Source organism: Mus musculus, chromosome 13, assembly GCF_000001635.26.
Source record: "Mus musculus strain C57BL/6J chromosome 13, GRCm38.p6 C57BL/6J".
NCBI lineage: Eukaryota > Metazoa > Chordata > Mammalia > Rodentia > Muridae > Mus > Mus musculus.
Genome location: NC_000079.6, coordinates 95,122,139 through 95,149,063, shown reverse-complemented (window position 1 = coordinate 95,149,063; position 26,925 = coordinate 95,122,139). Strand labels below are relative to the sequence as shown.

The 26,925-nt window shown below is 42.7% G+C and overlaps 1 protein-coding gene across 20 annotated transcripts in view; it reads left to right on the top strand.

The window, feature by feature from the left end:
- Window positions 1-26,925, top strand: part of Pde8b (phosphodiesterase 8B) — a 226,297-nt gene that overhangs the window by 101,338 nt on the left and 98,034 nt on the right. For 10 of the 20 annotated variants that reach the window (NM_001346782.1, NM_172263.2, NM_001374006.1 and 7 more), the window contains one exon: window positions 25,744-25,800. In NM_001346782.1, the coding sequence (NP_001333711.1) occupies window positions 25,744-25,800 (57 nt within the window). Of the gene's footprint in view, window positions 1-11,593; window positions 11,790-25,740; window positions 25,801-26,925 lie in introns of those variants that run through there. The other 10 variants (NM_001170669.1, NM_001374005.1, NM_001374007.1 and 7 more) reach the window with 3 other exon arrangements.

Sequence of the window (26,925 nt, the reverse complement as noted above, 5' to 3'; positions counted from 1 at the left end):
TCAGGAGTCATAGATGCAAGCATTACCAAGAGAATACAAGAGATAGAAGAGAGAATCTCAGGGGCAGAAGATGCCATAGAAAACATTGACATAACAGTGAAAGAAAATGCAAAAAGCAAAATGCTCCTAACCAAAAACATCCAGAAAGTCCAGGACACAATGAGAAGACCAAACCTAAGGATAATAGGTACAGAAGATAGCAAAGATTCCCAACTTAAAGGGCCAGTAAATATCTTCAACAAAATTATAGAAGAAAACTTCCCTAACCTAATGAAAGAGATGCCCATGAACAGTCAAGAAACCTACATAACTCCAAATAGATTGGACCAGAAAAGAAATTCCTCCTGCCACATAATAATCAAAACATCAAATGCACTAAACAAAGAAAAAAATTTTAAAGCAGTAAGGGAAAAGGTCAAGTAACATATAAAGGCAGACCTATCAGAACTACACCAGACTTCTCACCAGAGACTATGAAAGTTAGAAGATCCTGGGCAGATGTCATACAGACCCTAAGAGAATACAAATGCCAGCCCAGGCTACTATACCCAACAAAACTCTCAATCATGATAGATAGAGAAAACAAGATATTCCATGACAAAACCAAATTTATGCAATATCTTTCCACAAATTCAGCTCCAAAAAGGATAATAGATGGAAAACACCAACACAAGGAGTGAAACTACACCCTAGAAGAAGCAAGAAAGTAATCTTTCAACAAACCCACACAAACATAATTCCACCCCTAACAAGAAAATTAACAGGAAGTATCAATCACTTTTCCTTAATATCTTTTAATATGAAAATTAATATTACCAACACATCCTAATCAATTGGAATTCAAAAATATAAGGAATTAGAAATTTGTTGGCTGTTATCCAGTGGTCTCTTTAATTTGGTAATGGGAGAAATAGGTCCAATATTCAAATCATGCTTCTTCTATCTCAGCCTCTCTATTAGTAGGATTATTTACTTGGTGTTTTTACACTATACTATGGTTTTCAGAACAGCTTACATATTTCAAAATTATTCATACAGCCAAAAGAAACATAGACAATTAACTTTGGAGGTGGCTTGTAAGAGAACAGCAAAGAATGAGACTGAAGGCTTTGCTTGATATTATAATTATTGTATCAATTTTGAAGAAGAGGACTTTATAAGTTACTCTTATTCTGAGATGAATGCTTTTCAAAATCATCATAGCCAATGAACCAGACTCTTACCCTCACCTAACGTCTGTGCCTCCCTCCAAGCAGAACCATTGTTCATTGAAACAGTTGATGAATGACTTCATGGATAGACCATCTTAATACACATACCATTTCTTAAATGAATGTGACCTGTTCCCTGCGGGCTGAGAATGATGACAATCACTCAAGTCAAAGAGCTTTGACCATAGCAGGAAATTTATCCAAAAATTGTGCCTACAATTCATTCCTTGGCGTAGCAGAACTGTCAGCTCTTAACTTACCTACTATGGAGGTAAAATCCTTTGGTGACATGAGGAACATTAAAGTACAGCCATATTACAATGAACTCCAATGTCCAAAAACTGTTATGATTTTGGGTTTGTACCACAGTAAGCCAAGATCTTAAGCTCTACTAAAACAAAACAAAACAAACAAACAAAAAGACCTTATTTCTGTTCATTAAAAAAACTAATAGTGATGTATTATTTTAAAATATCATACAGTTAATATATTTGGAGTTATTTAAGTTTATATTGAGAAAAACGTATGTATTTTCAGTACTGCTGTAGACAAGCATCTACATAAGATTGTTCAATTGATTATTGTTTTATATATCAAACAACTTTTATAATACTCATTTTTATTGTTAACAATATTTTATAAAATTTAAAGACTATGATAAAAACTGAAAGGCATGGCAGGTTTTGAAGGAGGGCATCTCTGGGAAGAGTTGTGGTACAAAAGGGAATGAAGAATGTGATGTAAGTCTATTTACTCAAAATATGTTTTTAAACATTAACAAATTCAGATAAATTGAAATTATGTATTTTTTATCACCATAATGCAATAAAACAAATCAAAAAGAAAATAATTAAAAAGAATTTACTCCAAATAAATAAATAAAAATAAATTTCAAAAAAGAAAATTAACACATTTATTTTTCTTGCCACAGGTATATTTATTCCTATTACACTTAATATACATGCTCTATACTGCTGAGAAGCATCTGCCGATAATGTATTATATTATGACAATGATCTGTTTGATTGTTGTATTTATTTATTATCATAAACTTTCACCTCAGAAAGTCTTTCTTGGACATGTTTGGTACATCTCCCTCTTAAACATGAAGCCTGTGTCTTTTTTTTTTTTCATTTTTTTATTAGATATTTTCTTCGTTTATAATTCAAATGCTATCCCAAAAAGTCCCTTATACTCTCCCCTGACCCTGCTTTCCAACCTACTCACTTCCGCTTCCTGGCCCTGGTATTACCCTGTATTGGGGCATATAATCTTTGCAAGACCAAGGGGCCTCTCTTCCCAATGATAGGCCATCTTCTGCTACATATGCAGCTAGAGACATGAGCTCAGGGAGTACTGGTTAGTTCATATTGCTGTTCCTCCTATAGGGTTGCAGACCCCTTCAGCTCCTTGGGTAATTTCTCTAGCTCCTCCATGGGGGTTCATGTGTTCCATCCAATAGATGACTCTGAGCATCCACATCTGTATTTGCCAGGCACTGGCATAACCTTACAAGAGTCCGCTATATCAGGGTCCTGTCAGCCAAATCTTGCAGGAAGCCTGTGTCTTAATATGGCATACTTCTCATTGTACATATCATTTTTTGTTCAGGGTTTGTTTTCTTCCTATCCCTACTGTGGTGGTTTGAATAAGTATGGCTGCCATAGATTCCTGTGGTTTGATGCTTGGCTGCAGGGGATGACACTATTAGGAGGTGTGGCCTTATAGAAAGAGGTGTGTCATTGTTGGAGGAAGTGTGTGTCAGTGTAGGTGGGCTTTGAGGCCTCCTGTGCTCATGCTCTGCCCAGTGCAGAAGGTAGTCTCTTCTGGCTGCCTGCAGGGAGACAGCCTCCTTCTGGCTACCTTCAGATCAAGAAGTAGAACTTTAGGCTCCTTCTCCAGCACCATGTCTGCTATATACTGCCATGCTTCCTGCCATGATGATAATGGACTGAACCTCTAAAACTGTAAGTCAGCCCCAGTGAAATGTTATCCTTATAAGAGTTGCCTTGGCCATGGTGTCTTTTCACAGCAATGGAAACCCTATTATACCCATAGAGTTGCCACTTCCTATACTTTAACTCTGACCAGTTGCTCCAATGACAGCCTCTTTCTAGTCACTGACTTCCAGTTTCTAATATGAGATATCTATCTAGCAGGGTGGTTCTCTCCACCTCCTCCACCATGAAAGACTTCTGGCTGCCTATCCGGCTATGACCCTATTCTCCAGGAACCATTACAAGGGTAGTATAATAGAACACAGAAGGGTACTCTTGTAAAATTGCATTTATAGTTAAATGTTGTCAACTTGTTATAAGATTACATAAGCATATTTCTTTCATAAAGCTAACCTTGTAAGATGAGACTTATGCCAACATGTTACTGCTCAGATGCCTTTAGAAAAGGATTTGCAGGGGACTCTTATCATCTCCATTACAAAGACTTCTTCCATGTAAGCAGCTATTTTCTGGATCTGTGTTTGTGTTTATTACTTCTGTAGTGCCATATTAATGTCCTTCAAAAGAATTATTGGTCAATCCATCTTTTGTTGTTGTAACCAAATGTCTCAGTCTGGGTATCCACTAAAGAAAGGTTATTTCTTTGGCTCTGTTTTAGTGACAGAATGTCCAAGTTCCAATGACCCCGGTATTAGTTGCTTTTCTCTGTGTTGTGACATAATGCTAGAAAGAAGCAATTTAAGGAAGGAAGGGTTCATTCTAGCTTGGGTTAATTGGATGGTATCCATTTTGGCAGGGAAGTCATAGTAGCTCTGTGGTAGTAGGAGCTGATTAGGTTGTGTAGGTACTCAGACAGCTGACAGGATGATCTTGTTCAGGGCCAGGCTGTAAGCTAAGGCCCATCCTCCAGTGACCCATTTTTCTAGCTAGACTGCACCTCCCAAAGATGCAAGAACTTCCAAGCAAGAGCCATTGGCTGTGGCCCAAGTGTTTGAGCACATGAGACTGTAGGGAATATTTCACAGCCAAAGCATAAAAGGTCCAATCAGCTTGGCCTCAGGTGAGGGTCTCCTTGGCTATATGACAGCATCATGGCAGGCAGGATGTTCAATGAGAGAGAGAGCCAGAGACTGGGAAGGGGCCAGGCTTACTCTTTATATAATAACACACCATCTTAATTAATGCCTTAGTCCACATCAGCCCTAATCCCTCCCAAAGATGAATGACATAATTACTATCCACTAGAACTCTCCTCTTAAAGGTTCTGCCATGCCTTAACATTGGCACACTATGAATTCCATGTCCAATATGTAAACCTTTGGAAAACAAACCAAACTCAAGCCATAGAACAAACATCTTCTAATGGCACCAACTTTGCAAATCTTTATGTGCTTATTTGCTGGGAACATTTGTAGATTTTTCCTGTGTTCATGAAATCTAGTAACTTTCTTTGATTCACACCCAAAATTTAGACTTAGCTTTAATTAGCTATGATTTTTTGAAAGATTTTTTATTACATCTAATATTTTACTGGCTCTTGCTCCTTATTCTCTTTCATCCATTTTACAGGAAATGAAAGATTAGAGATGCTGAGCCTGATACCACCCCCACCTCATATCCATCCCATAACTCTTTAACTATCACAATTCTACATTACAGACTTCCCAGTGAGCATGTTGCCCACAGGAAGAGGCTTGCTCCATGACACTCCAGCTTTAAAAGAGTCATTATTTTAATTGCTTTGGAAAGGGACCACCAGCTCCTCTGTTTCTCAGATAGACTGAAGACACTCACTTATCCTGATGAGGTCAAAGCTGCGTGGTGAACTCTCTTCCTTGCCAGAGCTGGAAAGAGATGGTATGGAGGGCACCAAACTCACCAGAGCCATTTCCCCAGGTGATAGAGTTCTTATGGGGCTGTCATTGGTTGTCACTCTCAGTGGATTTTTTTTCTCTGTGACTTGCAGTTTCTTTCCTCATTATAAGCACAATTGGTTAAGACTCAAGTTTGATTCTATATATTCCAACAAATGAACAAACAAACAAACATCAAACCAGTAGGTCTGGGAGTCTTGGGCCATTGTTCACATTTGTACACTGTGGCCAGGTTGTGGTAAGTGGAACTACATTTGTGAAAACCTCTTAGTCTTTAATGATGGCCTGGCTCAGGGATATTTATTACATCTTCTAAATAGCTGTATTCCTACAATATGGGTATTATGGAGCCAAGAATCTAGAGAGTTCTGCCAGCTCTCATAGCAAGATTCTGCATTGTTCTTTATGAAGAGAGATACATTTTTTTTTCAGTTTTTTGAGTTGACAGTTTTGCACATCAATGTCAATACTGGCAATAAAGTATAATATCAATCTTCATTATTTTCATTTCTTTTCTTATGAGAAATATTAGCTTAAGTTGGTATCTCAACAGCATGGCCCAGGGCCAGCAAGATGGCTCACTGGGTGATGGGACCTGTCACCAAGGCTGTTGATCTGAATTAGATGCCCAGGATCCACTTGTTGGAAAAAGAGAGCCAAGACTGACTTCCCTACATTGTCCTATGAATCTCACAGGGATGCATCTTCTGCAAATAAAGTCTAATTAATAAAAAGTGACTGCCAGACACTTAATGAAGGAATGGACTTGGCAATAGTGAAGCTCTGTGACTCGTTAGTCCTTATTGTCAGTGTCTAGCTCAGTATGCACATCTGAAGTAATTTTAACTGCTCTCTTAAACTGTTTTGTTCCATCCATAGTTATATTCGCATGTCACATTTCACTAACTTCTGGTGATTATGTGACAGTGTGATAAATGTGCACGTAGTAAAATCAGAAGAGGGTGTGTAGGTACCACAGGGGTACTGCCTAAAAAACAAGCTCATTGATTCCACATGTCCAATTATAGCTGTATTGGAAATAGGATAATTGTATTCTTCCATTAAAAATAGCCAAAGATGAGCCTCAGCTTGGAAAGGGTTTCCTGAGAGAAGGGGTGTTTGAGAGTAGCAAAAAAGTAACTTGAAGTCAATTGTAGGGTATAAGCTGACAGCCCATGTTCTACTCGAGACAGCTTTCTCTGGAAATCTCTAGACAGCGCATTCAGATAGCTTAGCTCTTTTATTTACATATTACTTCAGTCATTTACTCTAGGTTCCCTTTTGATTATCTCACAAATTAGCATTCCATGGCCTTAGCCTCTTGATTCTTAGAAGACAGCAAGTACACTTTTTTTTTTTTAAATGTGGCAAATGAATTCATAGATCTGCCTGTCTCTGTAAGCACAGACAATAAACGTAGCTGGGTGGAATCCTGTCCTGAGAGTACCATTCTGATCTTGCCTGGGCCTAAATTTACTCTGTCCCAAGCTGAACTTGAGCTCAGGAATCTCCTTGCATTTGTGTTTGCCTGCATTTGTATCTTTCTGACAAGCTGGCTCATAGTGTAGCTGCCTCTGTTCTTTTAGGTCTGTGAAGCTCCTCATATAATTTATATTGCATCCTTATATTTTGCATAGTTGAGAAATTATGTATTTTTGAACTCCTGTTTTCAGAGTTTTTTCCCACAGCCTTAAGGGCTGTCCTGAAGGTCACACCATTTACCATGTTTGCTAAGGACACAGATACACTCTTGCCTCCTGTCTCTGATTATCATGGAGTCATTAACCTTGGAGACAGGACATTCCCTGATAACATTGACAGGGAGACTATTTCCTAAAGAATGAACAAAAGATATATATTACAAACAAGTCTCTTGCCCAGCAGCAGTCTGGCTCTGCTCCAGGGGTGGGAAACCATGCTGGAAATATCTATCTACAACTCTCTGCCTGGTGGCTTCAGGAAGGATCAAGGTGTGGTTTGCCAGAGGAAGCTGAACTTGCCTAGAGGGTTCCCTGGTTAGCTTTTTCCAAATCCCCATAAGCAGAATGTTAAAGTGCTAGGGTAAATGCTGTATTGTGAGAATTAGGACATAAACCCCTCACCAGGCAGACGGGGTGCTCTCTAAGTCATCCTGTACTAAAAAGTTCTTGGCCCAGAATTCTTCAAATAGTCCTTATCTTAGAGTTTCGATTGCTGAGATGCGACACCATGACGAAGGCAACTCTTAAAAGGGACAAGATTTAATTGTGGCTGACTTTCAGTTTCAGAGGTTCAGTCCACTATCACCATGGCAGGACACTGCATGGCAGTGTCCAGACAGACATGGTGCTAGAGAGGGAGCCAAGAGTTCTACATCTTGACTTGAAGACTGTCTTCCAGGTAACTAGGAGGAGGGTCTCAAAGCTCACCCCCCACAGTGACACACTTCCTCCAACAAGGCCACACCTACTCCAACAAGACCACACCTCTTAATTGTGCCACTCCCTGGTGCAAGCATTTCAAACTACCATAGTCCTATTGAACCAGAAAAGTTTCCCTGGGTAAGTCCTCACTAGTACAGCACCCACACCACAGTGGTCATTTGTTACCATTGCACATACACCAGTACATTATTGTCATGTAGAATCCATGGTCTGTATAAAAGGCTTGTTCTTACTGTTGTATGTCCTGTATACTTTGATAAGTGTATTGATCACTATAACAACATAGAGAACAGCTGTGGTGCCTTCAAATATCTACCAGTTTATCATTCCGTTCCACAGTCACTGGAAACCGATGCTCTTTTTATGGTCTCCATAGCCTCCCCTTTTCTAGGATATCATGTTATTATCTATACTATGGACTTCACATTGGCTTCTGTCACTTAGTAAGATACATCTGAGGCTCTTCTATGTCTCTTCATAGTTTGTAACTCACTTTTCTTTAGTGGTGTGCAATAGTCTGTTGTGTGGCTATTATCATGTGACCCTCCAGGGCTGAATGGCACCCTGGGTGCTTCTAAGAGTTTTCAGTTGTGAATATAGCTACAAGTACCCATGTGCAGACTTACGTGGAGATATCAGGTTTCAGCTCATTTGGGTAAATATCAGGGAATGCAATTGCTGCCATAGCCTTCCTAGTGTGCAGTGCGGTTAGCCTTTGAACTTTGGCCATCCTAGTAGGCACGTACCAGCAGCTCATGCTTGTTTTAATTTGAATTCTTCTGATGTCATGTCTTTGCTCATATTCTTATCAGTTTATTTGCTCTCTGTTATGGTTTGAACATGAAACGTCATACAAAGGCTCTTGTATTTGTGGGGACTTATTTGAAAAGGGACTGGCTCCCTGAGGGTTCTGACCTAGTCAGTGGGTTAAGCCCATGGTGACCTCAAGGTATGGTATGGTGGAGTCTAGTAGAAGGAAGTAGGTCACTGGGGGAGGGCCCTGGGAAGATCTACCACTCCCCTTTGCCTTCTTCCTCTCTGCTTCTTGGCTGCTACCATGTGAGCAGTCTCTGCCACATGCTCCTCTGGCTACCATACTCTATGTCACCTTGGTGCCACAGCCATGGATATGGTCACTCTGAAACCATGTGTCCAAACAAACACTTTTTTTGCTTCTCAGGTATTTGTCTTAACCACGAGGAATTTGATTGATACATTGTTACCGAATACCTGCAAAGAAGCAATTTAAGGGAGATAGGGTTCATGGCTGGGAACACATAGGAACAGAGAGAGAAGTGGGGTGGCGGGCAGTTCTTTTACACACCACCTGCACTTGGTGGCATGTAATGGTGGCAAATGATGACGTAAGCTGTTACTAGGTCCCTTAGTAGGATAGGAACTTAGTGGAATTGCTGGTAAGCCACCAGGCAGGGATTTCAGAGCCCCCCCACCCCACCCGACCCCCGCACCTAAGATAAAGACAAACACCTGAACAAAACAACACCTGAGGATTCAACAGACTCCCAAATGTATGTGTGTTCATTCATTGCCCATAGTCTCAGCCTTGTCAGTTCAGGTCATTCTCTGTCTGGAGTCTCTCATGTTGTTGGTAAATAAGCAGGCATTTAAGAATTTTCTGTGTCTTACTTGAAGAGGGATATAGTTCATTTACATCAGATATATCTAATATATTTGCATTCAATGCGTTTATCTTACTGTTTAATTTCTATTTCCCTACTTGTTCTGGGCTTGGTCTTTATCTATTGTCCTGGCTTCTATCCATTTAAGTGTTTCATTCTCCCACTCCAAAAGCTTGTTAGTTCTATTCTCTGCATATTCTTCTTGTAAGTAATAGAAACGACAAACTCAACCTTAACTTACTAACCCAATGCAAATACCGCCACTCATCTTCCAGACACGGGAATATACAGCATTTCAATTCTGGTTATTTTCCTCCTGGTTTTGTGCTCTTGCTGGCAGGCAGGCATTTTAATTCTATACCTTTAATAACTCCAGATGTTATCATCATTGTTTCCTATCCAGTGCTCAATATTTACTCATACATTTACCAGTTCTGGGGGCAGTTATAATTTTTTTCCACCCATGAACCCTCAGCTAGAGACAATGTCTTCTGCCTGAAGTGTCAGGCAGGAGTGAGAAATTCTCTCCAGTTTCAGATTTGTTTGTCTGAATTTTTAATTGTATTGTCACTTTGGAACTATACATTTTTAAAGTATAGCATTCTGGGTTGGTAAGCATTTTTTTTTTTTTTTTTTGACGTGCTGAAAATGCCATTTCATTGTGTTCTGCTTCCACAGTTTCTGCTGCGAAGTTAGCTGTACATCCTAGCTTTTTGCTGCTGGAATCCAATTTGGTTTCTCTCCTTGACTTTATCATCATCACTATTATTTTGAAACAGGATCTTGCTCTGTAGCCCAGATTGGCCTTGCACTCATGATCCTCTGAGGTTCTGGGACTATAGCATGTGCCATCATGCCTGTCTTCTTTTAAAATTTATAGGACAATTTTTACTTGTACTTTGATTTCAAGAAGTTTCTTATGATGCAGTTAGGTATTAGTTTTTGTTTGTTTGCTTTATTCATTCTTCGTAGGGGTCTGAGTATTCCTGACTTTGCACCTTGATTTATTTCTTCAATATTGAAATATTATTGGCTATTTTTACTACATAGTATATGGGGTTCTTTGTCCCTTTCAAATCCCTCTGAGAATCCAGTTACCTGTATATGACACCCTTTCTGTGCCTGTCTTAGTTAGGGTTTCTATTGCTTGGGGGTGAGGTGGGGGGAATGCTATGACCCAAAGCAACGTGGGGGCAGAAAAGGATTGATTTTACTTCACAGATTAGGGTCCATGGTTGAGGGAGGTCAGGACAAGATCTCCAGGAAGGAAACTGGAGGTAGGACTTGAGGCAGAGGCCATGAAGAAACACTGCTTACTGCTTCATGGCTTATTCAGCCTGCTTTCTTATAGAACTCAGAACCACCAGCCCAGGGGCCACACTACCCACAATGGACTGGGCCCTCCCCCATCTATCTCTAATTAAGAACATGCAGAAAAGACTTGCCCACAGGCTGGTCTTATGGAGGCATTTTCCGTTAAGAGTCCCCTCCCCAAAGTACTCTAGCTAGCGTCAAGTTGACATAAAACCGGCCAAAATAGTCTCCCAGATGTCTCTTGCTCTCACCTATTTTCCACAAGTTTGTCTCCCTGGCTCTTTTTTTCTGATGTTTTCCAGTTCCCAGTTCTCTACTCACTGGGTCTAATTTGCTTACATGCCGCCTCATTCATTTCCTGCAGTTTTAACTACTATATTTTAAAAAGTTTCTTTTCTCATGTGTGTGTGTGTGTGTATGTATGTATGTATGTATGTATGTGTGTATGTGTACATGTTATGTGCATGAGAGTATAGTGCCCATAGCATCCAGAAGAGTGTGTCAGATCCCCTGGAGCTCAAGTCGTTGGTGTCTGGGAGCCTGATGTGGGCCCCAAGAATCATACTCTTGTTCTCTGCAAGAGCAGTTAATTTTCTTAACCACTGAGCCATCTCTCTGGGCTCAGTCTTTTTCTATTGTTCTGGTTCCTATCTATTTAAGTGTTTCGTTCTCCCACGCCAATAGCTTGTTAGTTATATTCTCTGTATATTCTTTTTGTAAGTAATAGAAACGATAAAATCACTCTTAACAAAAACACCTGAAGTATATACCTCTACTGTTCTTCCAGCCATGGGAGTATAGAACACTCAAAATCTAATTATTTCCTCCTGGTTTTGTGCTCTTGCTGGCAGGTACTGTGTGTTTTAGTGATAAAATTTCTGCTTTATTTTTTAAGTTCCCAGGCTTTGGTAAACATTTTACATCTTTAAAAAAATTTTGTGAACACAGTAACAATAATTTCTTCAAACTTTTTACACGATAATCCTAGAATGAAAATCTACTGTGAGGTTTTTTAGTTCTTTTCTCCCTTGTCTTTTGGTCAAGCCATTTCCAACCATTAACAAGAGGTAGTGAGGGCCAGATTAAACTCTCAGCAACAGATTGAACACATTTATAAAATTATAAATAAGACAAAGGCATGCTTTTTCAGACAGATGTACCTTTTGCTTCTAGCTGGCAGCTGGGTGAAGGATAGGAATGGTAATTCAGTCGTGGAGTTTGAACCGAAGATGAACTTGTCCCTTGTGAAGGCCACTCGGGCTCATAGTCAATGCTGTTTCCATGTTATCCTCCATTGGGCGTCACAACTGAATGCTTCACATGTTCCCTGGCTGCCTTCTCCCGGAGGAGCCACAGACTTTACCCTGAGGTAGGTGGAAGCTCTATTCAGCTTCTCAGCTGTGACATTCAGAATTGTCAGCATCCTTACAGAGGACATGGCCACCAAAGTTTGCATTCCTTGCAAAGCCTGAGAACATGCGTGCTAGTCCTTGCTTCTGCTTTCAGAGAGAGCGCATTGTGGTGACTACCAGTCGGGGAGTGTAGGGCAGGGGAGAGGAACTACTGCTCTGTCTGCCCTGAGCCTTCAATTGTATCTCCCTAGTGTGACCTTACACGTGCCCCATACCTACTTGGGTCTTATTCCACAATCTGTAACAGGCTTGGAGGAGACAGCTCCGCAGGAACGTTTTAATTCTCAGACTCTTGGAAGCCATTCTTCATCAGAAGGTCAGGTCTGGAGAAGCATTTTGCAACAGTGAGAGAGGGAGACTAGGGCAACTCCTATTTTCTATGGTATCGGGGTGAGGTAAAGTTAGGTAATTTAGAAACTGACATTTTGACCTCAGTTCGAGATTCAACTATGCTGGGGTTGTGGGTTAAAGAGAGTGTATGCTGTGGTAGCCCAGCTTGTTAAGCGAGAATACAGATGTCAGGCACCTCTTTTATTCCTGGCTCAGTGTGGGGCTCAGTAAGGGCTTGTCAGGAGGATGAGAGTTCACCATGGCAATAGCTATAGCTTATCAGCTGCAGGCCTGCTGTGCTGAGACTTGTGAGTTATACAGATTCACCATCCGGCAAGTATCATATGGGAGAGAGGAATCACAAACTGCTCATGTATTAGCAACGTGGTAGCCTTAGTTCTCCAGCAACCTGAGTTTCAGAGAAGGAACAAAGCAAACATCCACTTACCAAGGGCTCTCTTGTGTGTTTTTACGATGTATTAAACAGCCACTTACCAAGTATCTATGAGTGTTGGTTGCAGCAGATGGATCCTGGCAACAGGTGCTGGAAAACACCCTGTCACTGCTGATTCTCTATGGGGTTGGAAGGACACGGCATCTATCTTTTAGGGGCCTCCTGCCCTCAGTAATGTGCAGTTACCATGACCAACTCATGGTGTGATACATATCATGGCAGATGGATGAGAAGACTTGTGGGAGGAGACCCCAATTGAAAGGCTACCACATACATTTTGGGCTCTTAGTCATTTGGGTTATGAAGGCCCGGGAAGGTATGTGGAGTGTATCTAGAGTTTATGGGACAGTTTTCTTTTTCCTCCAGCAGAGAATGAAAGGCCGATGATTCCAGACCCTCATCAGGACCAACGGCCCTTAGAATTTGCTGAGCAGAAAGTAGAATCTACTTGTTTTGATTTGCATTTTTGGCTTGCTAGAGAGGCTGAGCATTGTTACGTAATTGCTACCGCCTGTTTGTTGCTACTTTTGTGAGTCAGCTGTCCCTTTCCTGACCCATTCTTAATTAGGATGCTTGCCTTTTTCATTTTTGTCTTATTAGAAATTTTCAAACTTGAATAATAGCATGCATTCTTTTTATAGCATGCATTCCTTGTGTGTTAGTCTCAGTTTATTTTCTATTCTATATTTATTATGCTTTTTAACATGTATTTTAACTTTTTATTCTTTGTAAATTTCATATCATGTACCCCCACCCCAATAATCTCCTCGTTCCTTCACATCTGCCCTTTACAGTTGAAACTTGCTTCCCAGAAGAAAAAAAAATCATCTCATCATGGAAGCTGCAGTGTGTCACAGTGTGTCACACAGCATACCCTCTTGTCCACACATCTTTTCTTGCAAATGTTTATTGCAATGAGTCATTGGTCTGGTTTGAGGCTTCTGACTTCTGCAACAATGTCAATCCTGGATCCTTATAGAGATTCCTCTCAGATAGCCTGTTGTCGCCCTGTGCTGTAGAGATCCTGCAGCTTTGGATCTGTGGGAATGGCCCCTTCACACTCTCCAGCAGTTTATAGATGGGGCAGATATTGGGGTGGGCCAGCTCAAGGCCCTAGATCTGGGCCTTAGGGGTAGCTGAGTGGGTCAGCCTGCCAGCTCTCCCATAGCCACACCACCAGAGTTAGCTCTCCAACACTTCACCCAGCTAGCTCGCCCAGTGCTGTAGCTGGCCAGGGTAGGGCCAGCTCTTCACTCCTCTCATGCTCTCAGGGCCAGTTCACCCAACCCTACACCATCAGGGCCAGCTCTACTGTCGTGCCCAAGGTGGTGCAGGGCCCACTCTCCTGAGTGCCTCAGCCAGTGAGAGGCAGGGCCAGCTCTTCCACCTGCACAGGTGGCAAGGGGTGAGGGAGGAAAGACACCTCTCCTTTCCCATGCCACAGCTTGGCAGACAAGGGGAGGGCCAGCTCTCCAAAGTTCATGCCCTTCTTACTATAGCCTTACTATTGAATTTTTAATAATGTTTTCTTTCTGGGCTTCCATTTGTAATTTTTCTGCTTTGTTCTTATTTGGTTTGGTTTTAGAGTTAGGGTCTCAAACTGGCCTGAAACTCACAATCTCCCCTATCTATATCCCAAGGGTTTTAAGATTACAGGTGTGAGATACCATTTCTAGATATTTTTTAGAGATGTGTGTATGTATGTATGTGTGTATGTATGTATGTGTGTATGTATGTGTGTATGTGTGTGTATGTATGTATGTGTGTGTGTGTATGTATGTATGTATGTATGTATGTGTGTGCATCTGCATGAGTGTATTTGCATTATGTGTGTAGGAGCCTGAGGAGGCCAGGAGAGAGCATCAGGTTCCTCTGGAACTGGAGTCAGGTAGTTGTGAGCCACAGTGTAGGTGCTGGACCAACCAAGTCCTCACGAGAGCAGGAAGTGTTCCTAACCAGAAAGACACCCTCCAGCCCCGCCTTCCTGCCCAGCCATTTGCTGTACAGCAATTCTTTACTACCAATCAAAGGCAGCTAGAGGCAGGGACCCTCAGCATCTGGAAGGGTAGCTGTCGGAAGCTGGAATTAAGATAACGCATTAGAACCATTTTCCAACAAATGTATATTCAAGGAAAAACAGTTGTAACATAAACAAATCATTTGGAGAGCCAGAAAAAAAAAACAGGTAATTTATAAAGGAAAGAAAACTAGATTGACACCAGGCCATGATAGCAATGTTTTAAGGCACAGACAGTGGAGAAACATGTTCGTTATTGAAGAGTGAGGCAGTTATTTACTCTCTAGCCAAACTGAAAATCAAGTAAGTACAAGACTGCAGATAAGACATTTGGATGAGCGTCCTCTGATTTTTTTTTAGTGTGTCACTCCTTAGCCCCCTGACTGGAGCCCTGGCCAGGGAAGCTGGCTGGAGTGTGGTGTGTTGCAGCCTCTGTTCAGACTCCCAGCTCTCATGAAGTCAGGTGCACGTAAGCACACCTGCTCGCATGTCACTATGGAATCCTGTCATTTGAGTTGAGGTTGTTTATATTCCTGCTTTAAGGCAGCCATGTGCCAACTAACAAGAGTTTGTATAATCTATTCTCCACAAACGGGATGTGTGGTCTGTTCTCCTCCTGGGAGACAGACATCACCAGAGCTCTTTCTGTTACCAACAAGAGAATTGACTTGCTTCATTGGGATTTTGTTTTGAGTTAATGAGGAGAAAATAAAAGAAATGGGAAATTATTGGCTCACTGAGTGAGACTATCTAGAGGAGTACATAGCTCCTAGCGAGGCTTTGATCTGGTGACTTGATGGACGTTGCGAAGGGTGTGGGGATCTTTCCCTTTCTCCAATTTCTTTCCATCCTCATGTGGTATCAAGCCATAAGCAATATGACTTCTTTGGGAAGCAGTGAGTGTATATTTCTAAGTCAGATGACTAGTGCTAGCTAATGGCCATATCCAAGAAAATGAAATGCTTAGCTCTGCTTGTAAGTATCCACATGTCTTTTTTAGAGCCACAATGATTCCCCAACAGAAACCAGTGGCCCTTGAGAAGATGGGGGGGGGGGGAGAATGGTGATAAAGGAAGTTTTCAGTATGTGTTGAATTTTATGAAAATGATATCCTGACCATTTCTGGAGATGGTCATTATTGATTCATTGCTTGAGGAGAATTGTGTAGATGGATGCTCCTAGGGCAAAACTCCATTATCTTTGCTCTGTGGGAAATGAGCCTATTCCCATTTTCTTATATGTACCTATTGCTCTGCCTCTCCTCAGCCTCCTAACCCTGGTAAAGACATGATTGTCTGTGAAGTCAATACCATTTCTAAGATCCATAATGGTCATGCTATGGATTCAGAGAGTGCCCTTTGAGAAGCATGAAAACAGCAGTAGTTTCTTTCTGATCTCTGTCCTGTCCTGGTTCAGTGGTCTGTCCACATCTCTACCACAACAATCAGCTTACTGTGAACCCAACAATGTTATACCCCTCTTTGCCTTAGCAAAGCCCAAGCTTCTTCTTTTTTTTGGTGGGGGGGGGGGGGGAAGAAAAGGTTTATTCAGCTTACATATTCACATTGCTGTTCATCACCAAAGGAAGGTAGGAATGAAACTCATATAGGACAGGAAGCAGGAGCTGATGCAGAGGCCATGGAGGGATGCTACTTATTGGCTTGCTTCCCCTGGCTTGCTCAGCTTGCTTTCTTATGGAACCCAAGACTACCAGCCCAGGGATGGCACCACCCACAAGGGGACCTCCACCCTTGATCACTAATTGAGAAAGTGCCTTACAGCTGGATCTCATGGAGGCGTTTCTTGACCTGAAGCTCCTTTCTCTGTGATAACTCCCACTTATATCAAGTTGGCACACAAAATCAGCCAGTACAGGTAGGCACCTGAAAAGCCCAAGCTTCTTACTACAGTGGCTACCTGCAACCTGCCCATGGTATTACAGGAGATTAGAACTTAACAGTTGTGAGCAAGTAGCTTGTGAGACAGCCTGGTTAGGTCATCAGTTCACACACACACATGTGGTGGAGTAGACCAGGGGTGTTCTCAGTGCTAAATCCAAGAGATGTGAAGTCAAGTTCCTAGATGCTGAGGCATGATCAGAGTCTGGCACTGCTCTCCCTCTCCCCCTCTCCCTCCCTCCCTCCCTCCCTCCCTCCCTCCCTCCCTCCCTCCCTCCCTCCTTCCCTCCCTCCCTCCCTCCCTCCCTCCCTCAGAAGGAGGCATTTTAATGCTGTGTGTACAGACAATGGAACCCCAGGCACATGGGAATAAGCAGGTGAGCAGACCTCAGAGCAGAAACAAAAGAGAGCCAGGCCCTCCCCACTGGCCCAGACAAAGGCATATAGCCAGCCTGTTTTCCTGCCAAGAGATCTCAATGGATCCAAGCACGACTGGCTGCAAACTGGAACCAATTTAAAAGAGTAATGTACTTTGGTCAAACATAAAGTGGTCTTTTGGGACTCACTCACCCCTCCGCTGTACTTTGGGAGCGTTCTGAGTTTGTTTGTTCTCCATCAACGAGTGCATTCATCTGTACCCTGTTTCCAGCTCCTTGGGATTCTGGAAGATGGGGTTGGTACTGTCATCACAGCCCTTCCTCAGCACCAGCGTCATCTGTAACTAGTCTGCTCTGTTGATGGCATTCCCACATCCTCCTCCCTACATCTTTAAAATACTATAAGGAAGCAATGGGATAATGGGAATTGTCTCCTGGTTTCACGTGATTAAGGCATGATGGGAGGTTGTCTTCCATATGTGTTAGCTGAAAGAGAGGCTGTGTACTGGGTTTTCATCCCTGGGGTCCTTCCCAGGAGAATTCCTGCAGAATTGGGGGGGGGGGGTGGGCTTCTATCATTTTTGCTAACTTTCCACAATTGTTGAGGATTTAGCTGTTCACTTAGGTTTTATGTCTTTAGGATGTGTACATGTGTAGAAATGTGGTTATTTTAGCTAAGCAAGAACATTTTCAAAAAAGTGGGCATTTGCATTTTGCAGATGATTCCACAAGGGTTGTTTTAAAATAGGATTCATTTCAATAAATTAATCTTTCCATGGGAACCAGCACTCCACACACACACATCACCCCTGGTGTCCACATGGACTGGCTGCAGGCTGTGGCTCATGCCGCATGAGTGCAGAAAGGAAGTGTGGTTGGATGCTCAGTGGGGAACCAGATGTGACCTAGAGTCCAGTGCTGTTTCAGGGTCACTGAGCCCTTCTTGTGAGGTTATCTTGCAGCCAACCATGGAAGATGTTTCACTCTTGGTTCTCCAAGAAAGCCCTAACTTATCAATGGTAACAATGAAGACAGAGGCAGCATGGGTAATTGAAATCCACAGGAAATCTCCAAGCTCATTTTTAGCAGATGGTTTCTTTCCCTGCCCATCAACTCTGTTTACCAGAGCTGCTGACCATGGAGTAAGATGGACTGGTTTGCATTTTACCCCTCCCAGCCTCTCTCCACTCAGTTAGTATTCAGAAGAAAGGAAATCGTCAGGGGTGGCTGGCAGGACAGATTAAGACCAGAAACGAAAATACTCGGGGTTTGCCACATTCTGAGGAATTGGATCTCAAGTAATCAGAAATGGACTGTTCTTTGCTTGTTCTTTGATATACAGTGTAATGTCACAAGCTTGAAGTCATCCAACCATGTCTATTATAAAAGAAAGGCCATGTCTCTAATAAAAGAAAGGAAGTTGGTTGAGAGATGTCACGTTTCACTCATTGCCTTGGACTTCCTGCTCTGTCCAGGTCAGACTGAGTTTGCTCTTTGGAATCATGGGATGAGCCTGTCTTCACACTCAGCCTAGGGATACTGCATGAGAACTGTGGAACATGTCGGGGCTTTGTACCTCGGTACTGGTGTATGTGACGGACAGCTTTCTGACACATCACAGTACAGTTAGATATACCTTTCCTCCTCGGAAAATAACTCTCTAAGACTCCACTGCTGGCCTGCCTTAGGCACTTGTCATTTTGTGGGTGATCATTTAGACTTTTAGTTTTCATTCTAATGCATGATCAATATCAAGCTGGCTTCTTTCCACATGCAGTAAACAGCATGGCTGTACTGTATGATTTTTTTTCAATTGGATATTCATATGGGAAATGGCTCCTCCGTCAGACCATGCTGGACAAGTTTCTGATGTTTGACCAAGATGGCATCTGGGTGACCTCCGTGTGTATCTTTTTACTGCTCCAGGATTGAGGAGATTTTCTAGGCTCGTGAAATGTAACATCATCTTCCTCTTCCATCATTCGCCAAGACTTACCAGCAGCAACAACCTCAGTGGGAATAGAGAGGTGACATGGTGTGGTCGGTGTATCACTTCTTCGTTTGCCCTGGCAGCTTGATCTCATGGGTGGGCTTTTGGTGGCAAGTGTCCACACTGGTCAGAGCAAGCTGTGCTTCTAAAACTCAGTGTTTCTCAGCCAGTCTTTTACATCTCACCGATGAGCCACTGTGTGTGTGTGTGTGTGTGTGTGTGTGTGTGTGTATAATGATATATGATATGTATATATATATAGAGAGAGACATATATATATATATATATATATATATATATATATATATATATATATATAATCTCGAGATCATTCTGGAACAAACTGAAGAATAAGTAAATCCGTTATGAAGAGCACAGCTTTCCCACGGAGACAAGCTTAGATTTCAATCTCAGCTATACCCCTTTGGGTGAGTTGCCCACCCTTTCCTATGGCTTGAATTTTTCAGCTATGACAAGGGGCGAATGATAGGACTGTGACATTGTTGTAATCATCTCAGGAGATGATGCACATGGAGAATCATCAGCCCCACCCCCACCCCTGTGTCTTATGGTGGCAAAGAGCAGCCACACATCTCTAGCAAGGAATCTCAGCCAATTTTCTATTATTTTATTTTACCAAGTTTCAGAGAAACTATCTGTATCCTTAAAATAGTATTTTATCAAAAAAAAAAAAAAGACTTGACTGGGAAACAAAATAGTATATGTAGAATATTTATATGGTGTTGCATCCCTGCCTTGTCTTGTCATAGAACCACCCACCTTCACTGAGAAATGTTGGTATTTGAGTCATCACAATATAGTTGTATGCTATATTTTTATTTATGCTTTGTTTTAAATGCATAGACATTTTATCTAAATGGTACTTTGAAGTATTTACTCTTTTAAAGCCACCATGTTTTCATCCTTTATGGCCATGTTTCCGTGTGTGTTTCCTTCATTTTGACTTGGCGGTCAAGGTCAGTTCATTTTGATAGCCGTGCGGTATCCTGTTTACCTACTGATAGATGTTAATGGATTGTGAATCAGGCTGTTTGTAAATGTTTTTATAGCTAATGGTGATTCTAACGATCTTGTAAATGCCTCTTGGTGTCCCCTGGCTTAGAAGGCTGAGCTGTAGAACGAGCACTTCGTAATCTTCAGTAGAAATCCCCAAACTGCTTTATCAAAGTGCCTGAACCACAACTACCAGCAATGGCCAGGCTTGGCTGTGGGACTGCTGTCTGCCTGTGAGGTAGCTGCCTGCTGTCTTAACCAGTCTGAGTATTGAAATGTTTGGGTGTAAACTTGTGTCACATCATCGTTTAAGGTCTTCCTTTTGCCTGGTTACTATGGAGGCATGCACCGTGTTGTGCTTGAGTTTCCATTCTTGGGGAATTTTTTTTTTCAAATCTTTTGTCTGATATTCTTCTTGGTTGCCTATTATTTACATTTCTAAAACTTTTAATTATATATTCTAGTTACTAATATTTGTTGATTTTTCTCTGTTTTAGGTTTTATCTTTCCAGGGACTACCTCCTTTGGTCTTTGTTAGAGTTTTCAGTGAATAGAAATTATAATTTTAAAGTCAAATGACTTAATCTTCTTTCTAATGATTATATCTTTTGATGAGAAGATATTTCTGTATTTATGTTCATGCAATAAGCATACTATGAAATTAATTATGAAAGTTAACACCCAAAGCATCAGGGTGTTAAAACAAGAATACTAACTGGCCCAGCCTCCTTGGTGTTGCCTCACCTTCCTCCTATGTATGTGTAACAAATATTGGACCATAAAGAACTTGTGTTGTCTTTGCTATAACTTAGGAATATTGCTTTGCATGGATAACTTTTCAAGTCTCTTGCTCTTGCCCGAGTGATAAGCAGCCTGTGCTTTGGAAGCGTGCTATGGAAAGGTCCACATCACACCTGCCATAATTTGTGGGTTATGTGTATGTAACAGAGTTTGTGGGAGGGGTGGGACCTCCGTGACAGGCAAGTCAGCTCAGCAGAGTCTACTCCAGCCTCTCAACCCAGAGGTTAAACCTACTGTTGTTAGGGACCTGCCCTTGGATTCTCTCCCCGCAGAGTTGGAAGCAGGAATTGATTCATGTAAAGAGGCTTCTTATATAAAAAGCAGATGCAGAGCATGTAGGCCAGAAACAGAAGTGAGAAGGGGATAGAACCATGGGCCTCCCATTGACCTCGCAGCCTCCGAGGTATGCAGGTTATCAGAGGTGCCAGGAAGCGCTGCAGAGCAAACAGCCATCTCAAAGCCAGCAAAGTGTTAGCAGCTCGTGTGATGGCAGAGCCGGCAGGAAGGCCATGGTTTGAGGGGACAGAAGGAAGTAGAGGGTATCTGGAAGTGATGAACATAGTTATCAAAACGAGGTATTCAAGGTGAAATAGAGGTCCCAAGGTGAGCTATGTCTTCCCAGGCCATCATGATGTCCCACAGGCTTCAGTGCTGGGGCCTGCCTGGAAGCTGGAGAGTGGATGGGGTCCATTCAAAGAGCAGAGGCAACACAAGCTCTGTTCACCGAGAGCTCAGAATAAAGAATCACGTTGTCCCGAGGACCGATGGTGGTCGGGGGCATCTTGAGATGATTAAGCGCTATTAAACATCAGGGCAGACAGCAGGGCAGAACGAAAGGATAAACAAGCTGCTGGCCCTGGGAGGTGGGGAGGGCGTTCATTCCTGGGTCTCAGCTTCCTTCTCATTGGAGCACAGCTGTAAAAGCTGATGCCAAGTTGCTCACCAAGCTCCCAGGAGCAGAAACCACCGAGGGTTGTGCCAATCAATACCAGAGAAGGTAGTGCCATGACAGGTGACTCTGCAGTGCTTTCTCTCGCACACCCATGCTGGACTTTAGGGTAATATGCTGGCGTTGGCTCCTGTTGGAGGGAAGCCAAACCATGCCTTTCCTCCCTGCCTTTTTTTTCATCTTGGTTACTGGTGGAGGATTTTCCCACTCGGTTTTTACTCTGTTGGAAGTTCTCGCTCAGGGATATTTTGAGTTGTGTTGCTCTTGTTAAATCTCTGCGCTTGTCTGTTCAGGAAATGGGCAAGCCCAAGGTTCGCTTTTTCTTGTCACTCACATGATCATGGTGACTTGGAATCCCGACAGTGACTGTTGCCTCCAGAATGGAAGGGCTCCATCCTGGTATGCCCCAGCCTTCCCTTCATGCACTGTAATAAGCCACTCTGAACACCGTATCCCTTGCCCCCGGAGTTCCCTTGCCTTCCTGTCCGTGCGTAGGCTGCTCCGTGACCAGAGGCTCCTCAACCTACTCTCTCCTGTTCCTTTTTTAGGGCTTGCCTGCCTTCAGGAATGCTTATTTAATCTCCCCAAACCAGAGTCATCTCTTCTGTTTCAACTGGAAAGTCTAAAGGAGAATATCTCTCAGACAGAATTCTATCCTCAGGCAGCTAACCTATCAAATAAAAACAAGCAATTTGATATTTGCAAATTAGTAAAGACTGAAGGAGCTCACCACCCATCAACCCTCATAGGAGGATCAGTGCATTCCCAGGTGTAGAGTCAGGAGATCTCTCTTTTTATGCCAGCATAGCCAAGTTCTATGGCCAAGTTGAAAATGGCCATTGGTAAAATCAGCAAATACTAAAAATAGGACTCTTTATTATCTTCCCTAGAGAACTAGCTTCATCTGAAAGGGAGCTGATGGCCCTGCTGACAAGCATGTAGTTATGGGTGCATGCTCATTCACACTTACATGACTACATACAAATGTCTAATGCAGCCAATGCTGTACAGTGTGATTAAGCATGCTCTACATTCATTAGTTGACTGGGGAAGCCATGTATGAGGTTGAAGTGGCCTCGAATTTTATCTCTTCACCCTCTGGCCCCATCCTTTCCTCTCTCTGAGCAATAGGATTTTGTGAGCTGTGGCCTTATGCCTGGTTTGGCTTCTCTGTCTCTGGCAGATATGCTCAGTTCCTGTAGGTTGAGCTAACTTACACACCTGCACATCTTCAGTTACTCAAAGATTACTCTTTAGAGTCTTGGCTTGGCCACACGGTCATCTGCACTTGTGTGATGAATTACCGAATCCTGAAACAGAGCCTTGCAAAGTACTGCAGCTGCCCTTTGCTGCCTGGGATATCCCAAAGAGCCAGCAAGGACCAGTGCCAGGTTCTGTTGAGACAGCTGACCTCTTTTGGGTATCGAGGCCAAGGTCAGATGACCCAGAGCATAGACTACAAATGACTGGACAAGAGATATAAAGTGAAGTGTGGGTCACAGCTAGAGGAATTGGTAAACTGAGGCACCCAAGCTGGAGGTAGAGCAACAAACCTGTGTAGGAACACACTGACTAAAAAGGAGCCGGAAGGAGACAAGTAAGGGACAGTTAGAGACCTGGACAGGTCCTGGCTGTGCATTCCTCTTACAGAGATTTAATCTGGCTTCCTGCCAAGTTGGCTCAGGGAGAGGCCAAAGTGTAGATGTGGCTGGAGACCACTGGCTGAATGAGAAACCTGTGGTCTCTCCTGTCTTCAGATAGAAAGTAGTATCTTCTAGCATAAGTGTCACCTTTAAAATGGCAGTGTCCATCAATGACTATTGTTTGGTCCTCTGTTAGCACAATGCCTGGGAGGGACAGAGAGGTTCATGGTCATCATATTGTTTGCTGCTGGATTTTAAACTAGCTGCCTCATCCCTGAGGAAGACTGGCAGGCCACAGACTTGCCAAAGTATACGGAACAAGGCATCAAATAGGGGCAAATTTTCTTCTTGTGGGGGCACCTCAAGTCCTTTCTGCAGGTACCTTCCCATTAGTCTCTTAGCCTCCTAAAGCAAGCTCTTTTTATTTTATCCCTTTGATACTCTATTTTTATTTTATTTATTTATTTATTTGTGTGTGTGTGTGTGTGTGTGTGTGTGTGTGTGTGTGTGTGTGTGTGTGTAGCAACTTACAGTGAGTGCTACGGGTCACAAGTGGGGGTCAGAGGACAACTTTGTGGAGGGAGGTCTCTCCTTCCATCTGTATTTTAGTTTCAGGATCAGACTCAGGTCATTAGGCTTGTCAGAGAGGGCTTTTACATGCAGAGCCTTCTCTTGGGTCTTTGTTCACTACTGGCCATATTTCCTAACAACAAGATCTGAAGTGAAAATCTACCCGACCAAGAAAAGAATAGGGCACACTTTGGATGGGGAAGGGCAGCTTGAGAGCTCAGAGTTAAGAAGAAATACTTTGGATCTTCCAAAGTATAATTTATAATTCTACCTGTTGTTGTTGTTGTTGTTGTGGTGGTTGTTGTTGTTGTTATGTAGTTTTGGATTTTGAGGCAGGATCCCATGTACCCCAGGCTGTCTCGGGCTTAGGTAGCCGGGGATGGCTCTCAGTTGCTGTGCCCATTTGGGTAGTTCTATACCCCAAGGCCTCATGTATCCTAGACTTCCACCAACTGGCTACATCCCCAGCACAGACAGTTGTACTTTTTTGTTGTTATTTTTTACCGGGTCAAGCCTCCTCTAGCTCTGGGTCATTGCCATATCCCTGGTCACATGAATTCGGATGCCCCTTCAGACAGATAAAGGGGCCAAGCTGGTGTGTTTCAAGCAGGGTAAACTTCTGGGTAGCAAATGACCGCAGCCACTTAGAGAAAAACAAAATTGGATCTATAAAGGTGAGGCAAAATATGTATCAAAAGATGGCCTAGTCGGCCATCACTGCAAAGAGAGGCCCATTGGACTTGCAAACTTTATATGCCCCAGTACAGGGGAACGCCAGGGCCAAAAAGGGGGAGTGGGTGGGTAGGGGATTGGGGGGGTGGGTATGGGGGACCTTTGGGATAGCATTGAAAATGTAAACGAGGAAAATACCTAATTAAAAAAAGAATAAAATAAATAAATTCCATTCTGAAAAAAAAAAATAAAGGTGAGGCAAAGACCTCGGCCAAATTCACTTGAAGAAAAGTCATCTGTGGAAACCCAAGTAAAATAATTAAAAGTGAAATATTCATTTGCTCTCCACTGCAGCCAGAGGCAAGGAGGTGGTGTGAGCTCGTGACACCAAGGAGCTCCAGTCTCACTCAGGGCCCTAGGCTAACCACCTATGGTCCTGGGGTGGTCTCCCTGTGCCCCCTTGAGGAATTGCACTGAGGTGGAGGTAGTATACACAGAACACTGGGGTGAGAGAATTAGCTGTTCATTCCTCATGCCAAAACCTATAAAAATAACAGTGTGGTTATAGAGGCAGCCCTGAATCAGCAGTTGTATTCTAACATGTTCCATGGAATTTCGGAATATCTGTAGGGATAATAATATAGTATAGCTTATAATGATGATGTGCCTAGTACATAGTAGGTGCTCAATAAATAACCATCTAATTGTTTTTGCCAACAAAATAGCTCATGCTTATTATAAAAGTCTTGGGCCTGAAGAAAAAAATAACCCAAAGTCCTACTATTTACCATTGGAGATGTAGCCTTATAGATATTCCCAGTGCCTGTTACTTAGGCAGTTTTGTTGCACTGGTAATTCTCTCACCTAGCTACCTAAGCCTGAGACCAGCCTGGGGTACATGGGATCCTGCCTCAAAATCCAAAACTATGTTACAACAACAACAAAAACTCCAGGTACAATTATAAATTATACTTTGGAAGATCCAAAGGGGGGGGGAAACCAATGTCTCAGCTGCTCTTCTTATACCCAGTGCATGCGGTGTATAGATTCTCATAACTGGGTAGATTGTATAGGATGGTTCCTAACTTGTCTCCGGGTCAATAAGTTAGCATAATATTCTCTACTGTGTGAGGAAGGATTTAGGGTCCATGTTCTGAAGAGGTGACATTTCTCACATGCTGTCCTTTATTTAGCAGGTGTCTTCTGCAGAGGTGCGCATTGGGCCCATGAGACTGACACAGGACCCTATCCAGGTATGTCTCTATCCCTCTGGAGGGGCTTTGCTGTCGGAGCTCATGGCTTAAGAGTAGTGTTTGATTAGTCTTCTGAATTAACAACAGGTAGCCATCTTTGCCCCCCCCCACTATACACACACACACACTCACACACACATACCCATACTTATGTATACATACATACATACATACATACATACATACATACATACATACGTGTGTATGTTTTGTGTGTGTTCATCAGTATCATTCTTCAGAACTTAGATTGGCTTCTGAGGGCTTACATGTCACCCTACTTTGAGTATAAAGTAATGAATAGAACTGTCCAGTAGATCATGGGGAAGAGCAGCCCTACATCCTGCTGCCCACAGAGAAGGAGGAGGTGATGCGTGTTGAAGGGCGTGGGTGCGACTCTGACTGACCTCGTCAGCAGTATGAGTTGGTATACACGGTTTCCTTCCTGTGGATGCTATTTCCTTTCTCACTGAGAATTACCAGTGCAACAAAACCGCCTTGCACACTATCGTAGAACATACTCTGCTTCTCGCAGATGCTTGGTGATGTCATCTGGTACCGTTGTTTAGGAGTGGAAATGATGTAGATACAGTATCATGTAGGTGATTTTTTGTTAAATCAATATTTTTGTTGATAGATAAAGATAGCTGAACCATTCTCTTCTGTAGTTCACTGATCAAATGGCAGAGCGGGTATAAGAGCCTGAGGAACAGGGGGTTTTCTGAGAGTGCATCTCCTAGAACTATCAGAAGCTACACCATACAATCTCACCAACAAGAACGAGGACAACAATAGGTGTGCCCAGGTGGCCTGAGGGACGCCCATGAGGCCTCAACCCTATACAAGGAACTATGGGTAACCAAGGAGTGCTGAGAGCCTGAGAGTGGAGAGATCGTCTTCTCTGGGAAGAGCATACCAACTGGTTATCAATGGTCAGCCCTGAAAGCATACATAATGATTAACTGTAAGCAAGGCCATCAGGGAAACCACCCACCTGGACTCATTTTTCTGTTGTGGTTTTGGAGGGGAATGGGACAGAGAGAACGGCAAAGGGTGGGGAGAGCCTTGCTAGTTCTTACATTTGTGGCAGAAGGAGGCCAGTAAGCAGGAATTGGAAGTTGGAGTACT